The 12,558-nt window shown below is 29.5% G+C and overlaps 4 protein-coding genes and 1 non-coding gene across 5 annotated transcripts; 2 read left to right on the top strand and 3 right to left on the bottom strand.

Annotated features, from left to right (window-relative positions):
* Positions 1-258: 258 nt before the first annotated feature.
* UTP22 (rRNA-processing protein UTP22) lies at positions 259-4,008 on the bottom strand (the record flags this gene model as incomplete). Its single annotated transcript, XM_064857056.1, has 1 exon — positions 259-4,008. One exon carries the CDS (start codon positions 4,006-4,008, stop codon positions 259-261), a length of 3,750 nt encoding a protein of 1,249 aa, XP_064716189.1.
* Positions 4,009-5,573: 1,565 nt separating this feature from the next.
* Positions 5,574-5,647, bottom strand: PWA37_000378. The gene has a single exon. It is a non-coding gene; the product is annotated as a tRNA-His (tRNA).
* Positions 5,648-7,945: 2,298 nt separating this feature from the next.
* Positions 7,946-9,721, top strand: RFT1 (glycolipid translocation protein; the record flags this gene model as incomplete). The annotated part of the gene is made up of 1 exon (XM_064857055.1): positions 7,946-9,721. The coding sequence occupies one exon, from the start codon at positions 7,946-7,948 to the stop codon at positions 9,719-9,721; it is 1,776 nt and encodes a 591-aa protein (XP_064716188.1).
* Positions 9,722-10,088: 367 nt separating this feature from the next.
* On the top strand, positions 10,089-11,762 carry APN2 (DNA-(apurinic or apyrimidinic site) lyase APN2; the record flags this gene model as incomplete). The annotated part of the gene is made up of 1 exon (XM_064857054.1): positions 10,089-11,762. The coding sequence occupies one exon, from the start codon at positions 10,089-10,091 to the stop codon at positions 11,760-11,762; it is 1,674 nt and encodes a 557-aa protein (XP_064716187.1).
* Positions 11,763-11,891: 129 nt separating this feature from the next.
* On the bottom strand, positions 11,892-12,197 carry POP8 (ribonuclease P; the record flags this gene model as incomplete). Its single annotated transcript, XM_064857053.1, has 1 exon — positions 11,892-12,197. The coding sequence occupies one exon, from the start codon at positions 12,195-12,197 to the stop codon at positions 11,892-11,894; it is 306 nt and encodes a 101-aa protein (XP_064716186.1).
* Between the last annotated feature and the right edge of the window lie 361 nt (positions 12,198-12,558).

The raw sequence follows: 12,558 nt of genomic DNA, 5'->3' as shown, positions 1-12,558 counted from the left end.
AAAGAAAATTCTAGGTGAGAAAATCGACAAAAATACAAAAGAAAACCTGATGCCAACAGTATAATAGAAAAACCTTAGATATGTTTATAATTATATTATACAATATCTATACATTGGTATATAAATGTATCTCAGAATATAGGAAAGAAGTATGTTTTCCTAACAAGAAAATAGAGAAGTATGGGTAAAACCTTAGAATACATAAAGTAACAGAATATTTTATATTTTTTATAAGAAAATAAAAAGACTTTTATGAATTTATTTGCTTTGAAAACTGACAACTAGATCACTAGAAAATGCAACAATTTCATGGAATAACGCATTTTTATTGAGTTCCACAGTTTCTTTGTCAATTGGTTTGACATTAGCATCTATATTTACTTTGAATTTTTGCGATTTCTTGAAATGTGGTTTTATTAAACCAGTAATGACATTTTTATTTCCTTTTGCACCACCTGTGACACCAATATATCTATGGCTAGAAAAGATCAAGCTATTTTTATACTTCATGTTTAAATATTTGACTAATTGATAAGTTGGATCCATTCTTTCACTTAATTGAGATACATCCTCTGGAAATGAAAGTGGTGCATTGATGTTAGTAATATTTCTATACTCAGTGTTATCTATGACACCGGATGAGTGCTTTAAATCAACTGGCGTTTTCAATTTGATAACAAAATCATAATCGTTTAAACCAGGCGTAAACAATAAATCAATAGTCTGTTTATTTAGACCATGAGTTTGGATCAAATTCATTGCAATTTTAGATAATGCGGTCAGTCTAGTAGCAATAGGTAATGGGATGTTACTAGAATATAATATACCACTTGGATCGTTCTTAGATGCAACAAAAAATTGAAGATGTAAACCGTTTGGGTCAGTTTTTCTTAAGTTACCAAAATTGGTTTGAATACCCTTATATTGGGCTAATGTTAAGTTTTCAGACAGTTTTTTTATTGTGTTAGTATCAATATCAGATCCACCAATACTTGTTTCAAATCCATTTTCCAAATCTTCATCTGGTTTAACTAAATCAAGAATTAATGGTTCTTCTTTCCAATTCCATTGACCTAAAAACTTTAAAATTTTCAAAAACCCATTTTCCACTGATCCAGGTATATGGTATGGAGCAGCTTCGACAAATGGTTTAATAGCGATCAATTCAACTAACTCATCTGTTAGATGACCCAATAAAAGATGAGTATCTAACCATTTTTTAAACAATCTTACCACTGGTGAGAAAAATGGATAAGAATGTGAAATATTTTCTAAAGTTCTTGTATGTTTGACAGAAGTTAGATATTTGGCGGTAAATTTCAAAAATGTTTCTTCTAATAATGGTTTAATATCATTTCTTGCATTGGAAATTGCTCTTAAGTATAGTACTTCGTCACGTTCGGTTAATACTTTAAATTTGAAACCAAATCCTTCCGGAGTAAGAATATTTAGGGTAGTGACATCTAGATTAAATGGGATAGATTCATCTCTTGTGAAATAGGATTTATATTTAGACCCATGGTCTTTTGTTAATTGCTCTTGAATTTTCAATAAGAAGGCAGTCTTGGCTTTTTCTAAAGATGAAATTTCGTCGGGCCATTTTGGTGAAGTTTCAAATTCTAGTATTACATCTTGTAGGAAGTCTGGATTAGAGTATGCAAAAGGAACTGGTTGACATAGAGATGTGTATCTAAACGCTGAACCAATAGGTAAGATAGATTTGACAGACAATGGCAAGGTCATCTTGAAAATTACCTTATACAAATCGTCAAATGATTTTTTTAAATTATAATAACTTGTTATATTTAAGACTGAGGTGGTCTTACTTGCAGGTAGATTTGGTAATGGTATCAATTCTTGAAATTGTTTGGTAACACTATTATTAATTTGAACATTAGCCAGGATGTGCCTTTTTAGTACATAATTAACAATAGAAGATATTATTGGTTCATTGGCAGAAGGAGTCCATACACAACAATGGATGATGGAACCATCTTTGAATCTACGGAGAGATGTCTTTGGGCCCCAAAAGGATTTAAAAGTGGCAGCTTCAGGGGTGACATTTTCAGAATGTGGTGGGCCTCTTGTAACCAATTTTTCACTTTCATTTGGATTGACAAGTAGTTTAATTTTAATATATTCAAAATTAAATGAATGAGTGGAATTATTGGAATATACCTTTCTCTTCCTTATAGGAAACTGCGATTGTAAACCAACTAATTCAACTTCTACAGTATTGATCCTATCACCTAGGGCGAAGTTTAAGACAGATGTTATTTTATTAACCAGAAAGTTTTCAAAAGTTATAAACTTAATCTTTTCGTTTGGTGTAAATTTAGATATCAATGAATTATCAGCATTATTGTCATTTTCATTTAATGGAAATTTCAAGTCAAAACAAAGATCATATTTGATATTATCAAACTTGTTGATATTGGTTAGGAATATGTTAGAGAATTGGTCTTGTACAACATTATTCAACATATGCAGAGTCATTTTAGCATATTCTTTCAATGCATGATACGAAGAAACGGTCATTTTGGTTAAAATGTTGACTTTATTGGTTTTATCAAATAAAGTTGGTGTTTGAAAACCTTGTTTTATGTATTTAGAGACTCCATCAGCATAGTGTATGTCGGAATGGAATTGTAAGTGACCAAAGTCACAGAGATCCATAGTTGCCAAAAATTTAATAACACCTCTAAACAGTTGATAAGACGAGAAACCATGTAGAAGGATTTTATTACCGTTAACGCCACCACCGTTCAATAATGCAGCCATCAATATGGTAAATTCAAAAGTGCCAAATCCGCCAAGTGAACCAGATTGTGCTAATTTAGAAGTGAAACCACGTTGCTGCAACCATAGTCTACCCAATATGGAGGCTTCTTTAAAAGATTCGGTGGATTTTTTGGTATGGTAAAGGTATTTTAAATATGGTTCGTATGTGGTGGAAGATAAAATAGAGAAATTGTATAATGGAGTAGAAGGCAGACTCGAGGTGTCTGATTTAGAATTATTATCTTGTGCTATTCTAATACAATTTCTGTTCGGTAATAATTTTTTTGGTTCAAAGATTTTTTCTGGAAAACCGATTATTAAATTTATTGAGAATTTTGTTTTATAGAAATTATAATCGTTGGTTGTATTATTATTATTATTATTATCCTGAGAATCTCGTTTATTATTTTCACAATATATTTTTAGGATTGGTAGTAGAGTATCGTTATTAAAGTATTCATATTTCAAATTTAAAAAGGAATCCATTTTCTCCTTTTGGAATAAAACAGATAGATGATGTGTGAGCCAAGCCAAATAGACACTTCTTTTATGTAGACATCTAAAATTCAAAAAATCTTTTTTAGAGAACAATTCGGATGGCATAGTCAATAATATATCTATCGAAGAACCTGTTGGTTGGTAGATACCAAGTTTCAGAGCAAAGGAGCCTATTAAAGAGACGTCAGGTTTTGAATATGTGAATTTATAGTTAGTGTTATTAACATTGGGTTTTGGGTCCACAAAGGGTATTGAGACGATTTTATCTTTGAAAAAGGATTGTATTTCTATCAAGGATTTTTCAGAAGGTTCAGGGACTTGTTGTATCAAATCATACAGTTTATGTAAAAATTTTTCTACTTTTAAGATATGTTTGTTATTTAATTTGACTTGTTCCAATAATTCATCAATCTGTAGCTTAAAGATATTAGATTTGAATAACTCTGCGGTTTCTCTCGCTATATGGATGTCTTGTGCAGATGTAGTAACATGATTTTTTGTTTGAGAGGATTCGTTATCATTTTCACTATCACTATCGCTATCAGTATCAGAGTCAGTATTAGTATTGGTATTAGTATTGGTATTAGAATCACTTTTATGATCACTATTATTATCTTTAGTGGTAGTATTGTCTATATGATCCTGAGTTGTACCATCCTTTTTAAATTGCTTTAAAGTAGTGTTATTATTAGACAGGGAAATAGAAGCTCTTCTTTTTACACCATTCATTATGGTTATGGTTATAGTTATGATTGTTTGTTTGTTTGTTTGTTTGTTTAGTTAGTTATATTATAATGATTTAAAGAAAAGGGAATGGAAGGAAGAGTTGAAAGATTAATTAACACACACAAAAGAAAAACCACCAAAATAATAAAAATAAAAAATAAAGATAAGAGTATCTAATAGTATTCTTCTATCACCAATACACACTTGTTATATTTTGTGGTTTTCTATTTATTTTTGTTTTATTTATTTGTTTTGGTTACTTTGAGTTCGAACATGTATTGGATTAAGAAATTGTAAGAACTAATTCGATGATCTAACGATACAGACAAAAAAAGAATATATACTACCAGTATTCAACTAAAAAAGCAAGAAAAGATACTGGGAACCACAGAAAAATTTGTTAAACTGTCAAAAAAAGAAAAAAGAAAAAAAAATAAAAGCAAATTTACAAGAGACAGGTAACAACTTTTTATTTTTTACAAGGACGAAACGGTATTTTTAGACAGAAAAACATTTTGTTGTTAGACGGCAAAAATAGAGAGTGCGAGGCTAGAAGGCTACAAAGCCAGAAGGCCAGAAGGCCAGAAGGCGGTAGACAGCGGCAGACAGCGGTAAGAGTGGCCGGAGAAGGAAGAGAAGAAAAAATAGAAGAAACGGGAAAAACAGAAACATAAAAAAAATATTATAGAAAGATAGAAAGATTCCTTTCTCTTCTTAATTTTTCCCCTTCTTGTCTCTTCAAGTCATAGTGTATTTTTCGAGTCTATTATTTGCTTGTTTATCGTTGGTTTTTTTTTTCCTTGGTTTTTCTTCGTTTTTTTCTTTGTTTTCTCTTTTTCTCACAAAAGTAACATACTATGGGGGGGTTGATCATATACATCATTTTTGTCTTCATCTTTCCTTTTTTTCATAATCACTAAGGCTCTTAGCCATGTTATAAAGCATGAGTAAAAATAAACCATGCAGTTATACTATTATGATTAGTTGTTGTCATCAGAAAAGGAAGAATAAAGAAAAAAAAACGTTAATGCATTGTAATCATCACAGATTCGTTCTTACTGTCATCATTACTGTACATTACTGTGGTCGTCGTTGAAAATGGAATCTGATAATAATTAACAAGATTTAATGTATAACACTTAACAAACTTTTCTTCTTTTTTGTTCCTTTTTGAAATCAATCCATTTTCATCTAACTTGTTTGGAATTAGTTAAAATTCATGGTGTACCTCTAAACATGTATATATTTACACATCGTATGACATACTAACTCTTGATATCAACTTGTTGTTATCACTGTAATAGATGGAGGCATATTGCCAGTGATATACGCTACGCTTCTAGAATATGAAATACAATAAGCTGATTCTTGGTTGCTCTTTACATATGACACATAAATTGTACTGTATACAAGTAGTAAACTACAATATAAAAATTTGTAGACATATACATATATATGTGTGTGTATGTGTGTACGTGTATAGAACATCCTCATTGTTTAATAAATTCACAAGGCCGTTTATAGTGATACAAAGATAATAAATGCCGTAAAAATTTGGTCAAAAAGAAATGCCATCTCCTGGAATCGAACCAGGGTTTCATCGGCCACAACGATGTGTACTAACCACTATACTAAGATGGCAGACACCTGCTTGTCATTGCTGTGGAATAGCATAGTTATAACCATCAAGATTACATAAGATTCTGAATGAATCTAGAATTAATTATTGTATTAATAAGCCATACACGTGCTACAACATTAGATGCTGCATAATAAAAAGATTGGATTACATAAAATTTTGACAAATCTAGAATTTACCTATTGTTTTAATAAGTCCCACGTGATTACTAATCACCATGATTAGAGAATTGTGGTGCAGTTCTAATCCACTAGTGCATCTAAATTAATGTAATAAATTTTAGGGTGTGAATCAGTCAGATCATTAATGTGCTAATCTGAATAATCGATCGAGCTCCAGAAAACATATAAAAGGACAACGTTTTCTGAAGATAAAAGATCATCTTCCATAACTTTTCTTGTAAATAATTTATATATTATATATAAACATAAATAGAACAACAAGAAAGTAACAAAATAAGTAACTTCGAACAAGTATATTAGCTCGATATAAGCCGCTCAATATATAAGACTGTTTTAGTAATTATATTATCAACTATAGTTGATTATTGTCTCGATTATTTGAATAACTGTTAATATTATTTGCGCTTCCCCGAAATATACAAAGAATTTCACCACTTCATATTACAACAGAGGCGCCTGTGGTATGAGGTAATTTAGATTTTTATAATTAGTCTAAATTACTTAAGATTCTGTCTAGGACTACAGTCATTTATTGTTACTGTGTCACATAAAGTGGTACACTTTGTTGAAATGAGATTAGAGAAATATTTAATAATCCAAATTTTGCATACCAAATGACAAAGAATTTTATAACAGCCTATAAAAGAAAAGTTAAAATAAAATTCGTTATAATGTACACTAGTTACCTATGAATATTAAGTATGTAAAACAAAATAAGGTAAGCAATACAATTACAATTTATAGTATATAGTACCATTAATATCCCACTATGAAACAGCTGAGAACTTATAATTACCACCAATATCCCATTGTAAGTTATCTTATCTTATTACATTAATTTAAAATGAACGCTAATAGAATTTTTGATATCAAAACTTTATGTCAACGGTATCACTTTTTTGAAAAAATTGTATTCAATCCATTGTTGATTATTTGGTGGATGAAATCATTCATCGGTAATTTTTTTTTTTAATAAATAAAAATTATTTGTAGAAAATCTGTCCGGTACTAAATATAAATAAATTTTATTATCCTAAGACCACTAAAAACTCAAAGAATTAGACCCACGTTCATAATTTAATATGTAATCTATGTTTAATATTTCTTCTTATTATTAAATAACAGTCATAACAATATGTCTTACTACAATACTATCTCCACTCTTGTTTTCTTTTTTTAAAGTTAAACGTAAGTTATATTACTCATTATGAAGTTGAGGAGTTTTTACTCCCCCCTCCCTAAAAAAAAATACAATATACGACTACATTGGCTAATAAGATCATCAATATAACTGTTTTTATCTTCTTTTTTCCTTCTTTCTTCGTAGTATCTATTTAATTTTTGATTCAAATATATTAACCATTAATGCTTTCTCAAATCATTCTTCTTTTTTTATCAGGCAGAGAGAGTTTCTAAACTTTTTTTTATTTTTTAATGACTTTACATGCTCTTTCTGACTTATCATAGCTACCAAGAACACTGAACTATATATTTAAATTGAATGAAAACAATGGATAATCATTACTTCATACTTACTTAGGAAAGACCTAAGTCTGGAGAGATATAGCAAAGATATTCCTCTTATTTAAATATACATTATTATGTGATAATTTATAATATCATATATAAACAATTACGCATATTATCACAAGCTTATAATAAAATACCAAGATTATCATGTAAAATACTGTACATAGTAAAAGTAAAAATTTTTATACTGCTAATAATTACATCATTCATATAAGTACAATTGCTCTTGCAAGAAATTATCCTATCCTATTTTCTTCTTCTGGTATCTGTGATTCTTCCTCTCTATAAGTGTTTGCATATGTATCCTCATATTCTTATATAAAGGCTTCTTTTAATCCTGCAAATCATTTTTAATTATTTTTCAATTTTTTCCTTTTTTCTTTTCTTATGGAAATTGAAATAAAAGATAATCAAAAATATTCGCATCACCCTTCTTAGTGTGAAAGCTGTTCTAGAGTGACCTAGTTGCTACATTTTTAGTATTCCAAACATTATGGACTGTATATAACGTCAAACAATTGTTCACTCTACTCTTATTCTTCGTTCGTTAACCTTCATTTAATTTTTTGCATATTTAGACAGAAAGAATATGGACGAAAAAAAGGCTAGATATGATGATCACCGTAAGCTACCTTCATCTAGTGAACAAATATTAGAAAAGTCTACAAAGGGTGCCACAATCCTTATGTTAGGCCAATTTTCTACTAAAATTATTACTTTCATATTAAATAATTTATTGATAAGATTTTTATCACCAAGAATATTTGGAATTACATCCTTTTTAGAATTTATTTCATCCACAGTTTTGTTTTTCAGTCGAGAAGCTATAAGATTATCAACTTTAAGAATAACACATAATGAAGATGATATGATGGAGGATAATAACTGCAGAAATAATTCCGACGAAAAATATGACTATAATAATAAAAATAACAACAGCGGCAATAATAATAATAATGTGTTGCAGATAGCTGTGAATTTTTCGCATGTTCCATTGTATATTGGTATCCCATTATCCCTCGTATTAACTACATGGCAATATAGAAATATCAACGAATATTTTATATCATTGCCATTTTTCACTTGGTCAATATTGTTTATTTGGTGTAGTATTATTATTGAATTATTATGCGAACCTTTTTTCATTATTAATCAGTTAATGCTGAATTATTCAACAAGATCAAGATTCGAAACTATGGCAGTCACAGTTGGATGTATCGTGAACTTTGTGGTAGTTTACGCCTTTGATCAAAAATGGCTTAATATTACCATAGATAGAGAACAGGATATATCAAAGGAAGGTATCGCTATTTTAGCATTTGCTTTAGGGAAGTTCTTCCATTCTATATCATTATTATTATTCTATTTCTATGATTATTTGAAAAATTTTGCTCCAAGACGGTCCTTCAACCTATCGTTAACTAAAATCTATAACAATACTTCCAAAAATTCTAAATCATCTAAAGAGTATCATTATTTTGATTCAACAATCTTTGAGCACTTCAAAAAAGTATATTTCCAATTATGCTTTAAACATTTATTAACTGAGGGTGACAAATTGATTATTAATTCTCTTTGTACTGTTGAGGAACAAGGGATTTATTCCTTATTGTCAAATTATGGTTCTTTGGTGACCAGATTATTATTTGCGCCTATCGAAGAGTCTTTAAGGTTATTTTTAGCAAGACTTCTAACAAATCAAAGGTCAAAAAATTTAAAATTATCAATGGATGTTCTTATTAACTTAACAAGATTCTACCTTTACCTATCATTAATGATTATGGTCTTTGGACCCACAAATTCTTCTTTTCTTTTACAGTTTCTGATTGGGTCTAAGTGGTCAACTACATCAGTTCTAGATACAATTAGAGTGTATTGCTTCTATCTCCCATTTTTATCATTAAATGGTATCTTTGAAGCATTTTTCCAAAGTGTGGCCACTGGTGATCAAATTTTGAAACATTCATATTTCATGATGGTCTTCTCTGGTATCTTCTTATTAACTTCCTGGATTTTGATAGATTTTTTGAAATTATCAATCAATGGGTTGATTATTAGTAATATTTTCAATATGACTCTTCGTATTATATACTGTGGAACTTTTATTATTCAATTTTATAGAAAAATCCATAATAACCAGTCTTCCTTTTTATTCAATTTCCAGAATTTACAGATGATCACCTTAGTTTGTCTATTTATATGTGGTGTAGATTGGTTATTGATTGGATACGTTAGGAATTTTAGACAATTTTCGATTAATGTCATTTTGGCTATAATTCTATTAACTTTAATATTGTATCAAGAGAAGATAGCTATCAAGCGATTTATGGGTAGAGAAAAAATTACAACTGGTAAAAACACCTGATTAAAATCTGATTATATATATATAATGTAATTTTAACCTTGTTTTCTGCTTTCTAAAGTGTATATATAAATACCAGCACATATACATCTATTTGTAAACATTTGTGTAGTGAAATAGTAGAAGTTGTGACTTATATAGTATAAAAGCTTATTGATCTATATGTCTGTTGTATTGCGCATTGTGTTAATGAACTTAAAATGCATTAAATATTCATAAAAAAAGTAACAAAATAAATAGAACAAGAAAGTTTACTGATGATAAAAGGAAATAAAAATATAACTCTCTTCCTTCTAAACCCGGGCAATATACACATATCTATATATCTATACATATAAATTTATTTCATAGATAGTTGTAACCAACGAACATGACAGGTGGTATTCTAAAAAAACCGTTAATTGGGGATAATGGACAAGAGCAAAATGACTCAAAACTAATCAGGTTTGTAACATTTAATGTGAATGGTGTCAGGACATTATTTCAATATCAACCATTCTCTCGCATGAATGAATCATTAAAGCAAGTATTTAATTATTTTGATACAGATGTTATTACTTTTCAGGAATTGAAAATTGAAAGATCAGTGATCCAAAAATGGGGCCAAGTAGATGGTTTCTATTCTTTTATATCTTTACCTATTTCCAAGAAAGGCTATTCAGGCGTTGGTTGTTGGATCAGAAAATATCCTGTTGGCCATCCATTGCACCATTTTATGAAAGTAGTTAAGGCTGAAGAAGGAATCACTGGTTACCTCAAAATAAAATTGGATAAACAACGAACAACACGTTATAGAGATGATCCAAATATAAATATAGGTGGGTATTATGATATTTTGAGTGAAGATGATGCCTTAACAATTGATTCCCAGGGTAGATGTGTTATTGTGGAACTGTCGTGTAATTTAATCATATTTTCCACATACTGTCCAGCTAATTCGACTAAAACCGAAGAAGGTGAAATCTTCAGAATGAGGTTTTTAAAAGTTTTATTTGGCAGGATACGAAATTTAGAAAGAATGGGTAAAAGGGTGATCTTGATGGGTGATCTAAATGTGTGTCGGGATTTGATAGATTCAGCAGAATTATTAGATCAAGCAAATATCAAAATAGAGAACGGAATAAATGATATGAGTAAGATCTATTATCCTATATATAAAAACTTTATTTTGAATCCTGAAACACCCCATAGACGTATTTTGAATCAATTATTAACGGATTCTTTAATCCCTGAATGTTCTAAAGATGGTATTTTGATAGATTCTACAAGATTTATTCAAGGTAGACATAGATTAAAAATGTACACGGTCTGGAATACTTTAAAAAACACTAGACCGTCTAATTTTGGCTCAAGAATAGATTTTATCTTGATAAGTGATAAGTGGAAAGATAAGATACGAAACAGTAATATCTTACCAGAGGTTATGGGATCTGATCATTGCCCTGTTTTCACTGATATGTCCTTTGCAATACAAGAAATTAATTGTGCTCCAAAGAGTGATGTAAAAATTCCAAAATTTGAAGCAAGTTTCAAATATAATTTATTAAACCACAATATTCTTACTATGTTTTCTGCGACATCAAACAAAAAAAGAAGTATCAGTTGTTCTTCCTCTTCTTCTACTTCTTCTTCAATTACAGATATTACTAACAATAGCAATTCAGTTTTGCACTCCTCAGCAAACAATTTATCGAAAAGAATAAAGAGTAACTCTAGGGTCAATACAATAGATTCATTCTTTACAACTGAGAAATCAGTGGGAAGCAAGACGAAAAAAACTACGAAAACTATATACCCAAACCAATCAAGAGCAACTAGTGATTTAATAATATCAGAACCAACTTCTAAAGGTAATATTCAAAAACAAAAATTGACGTTTAAAGATATTTTTGGTGAACCACCAAAATGTAAGCATGGTGAAGAAACTGTATTGAAGACTTCCAAATCATCAAATAATCCTGGGAGACGATTCTGGACTTGTAATCGTCCTAGAGGGAGTGTAAATGACAATGAATCATCTTGTGGATTTTTTCAGTGGGTATAATGAAGATTAATATATTTTTGTTTTGTAATTTATTATTTATGGTATATTATTACATAAAATTACATATAAATACACTATTCATATTCACTGTAAATGTAGAGTTATTAAAAATGTATCTTTGGCAGTGGCTTAATGAATATTGTCATTTTGTTGTTCTTCAATTTCTTTTTGTAGCCATAATTTATCATGTTCTGAAACAGCAAGATTGCTTAGATTAGAAGTTTCTTGGACTATTGACGCTATAAGTGGATAACCAACTAACTCATCAGATGATACATATGTAGCAATAGCGGATGAAAATAAATCTTTGTCTTGATAATTGACTTTGACATACGCAACTTTATCATCTTGATGAATAAAATAATATTCGAGACCTTCTCCAAACAATCCATGCGCTCTTTTGAATGCATAATTGAGCCATCGTCTCCAGGTCATTTCATCAATTCGTATTTCCTCATCAATTTTCTCATCTTGTGATGTTCTATATTATAATATGTTAGTACGAAATTGCTGATAAAAATATAGAAAAAAAGGTAAATTGTATCACTTTACGTACATGAAAAGTTTGTAGTATTGCCATTCTCTAAATTTTCTATTACATATTTTGGGCCTCACCATTGTAATTACAAAACAGACTGGAGAGGAGAAATATCTATTAATCTGAAAAGAATACCACTGAGCTTTCTGCTTAATCTTAGTTTATATCATCTCACCTCATGTCTACAAACTGATTAATTCTATTTTTATTTATTTAATTTTCATTTCAATTTTTTTTTCGTTTTCTTACGAACGCAAA

This window comes from Arxiozyma heterogenica (assembly GCF_036370985.1).
Source record: "Arxiozyma heterogenica strain weizmannii chromosome Unknown scaffold_11, whole genome shotgun sequence".
NCBI classification, from domain to species: domain Eukaryota; kingdom Fungi; phylum Ascomycota; class Saccharomycetes; order Saccharomycetales; family Saccharomycetaceae; genus Arxiozyma; species Arxiozyma heterogenica.
The sequence above is the reverse complement of the archived record's forward strand: the minus strand, read 5'-3'. Positions and strand labels throughout refer to the sequence as shown.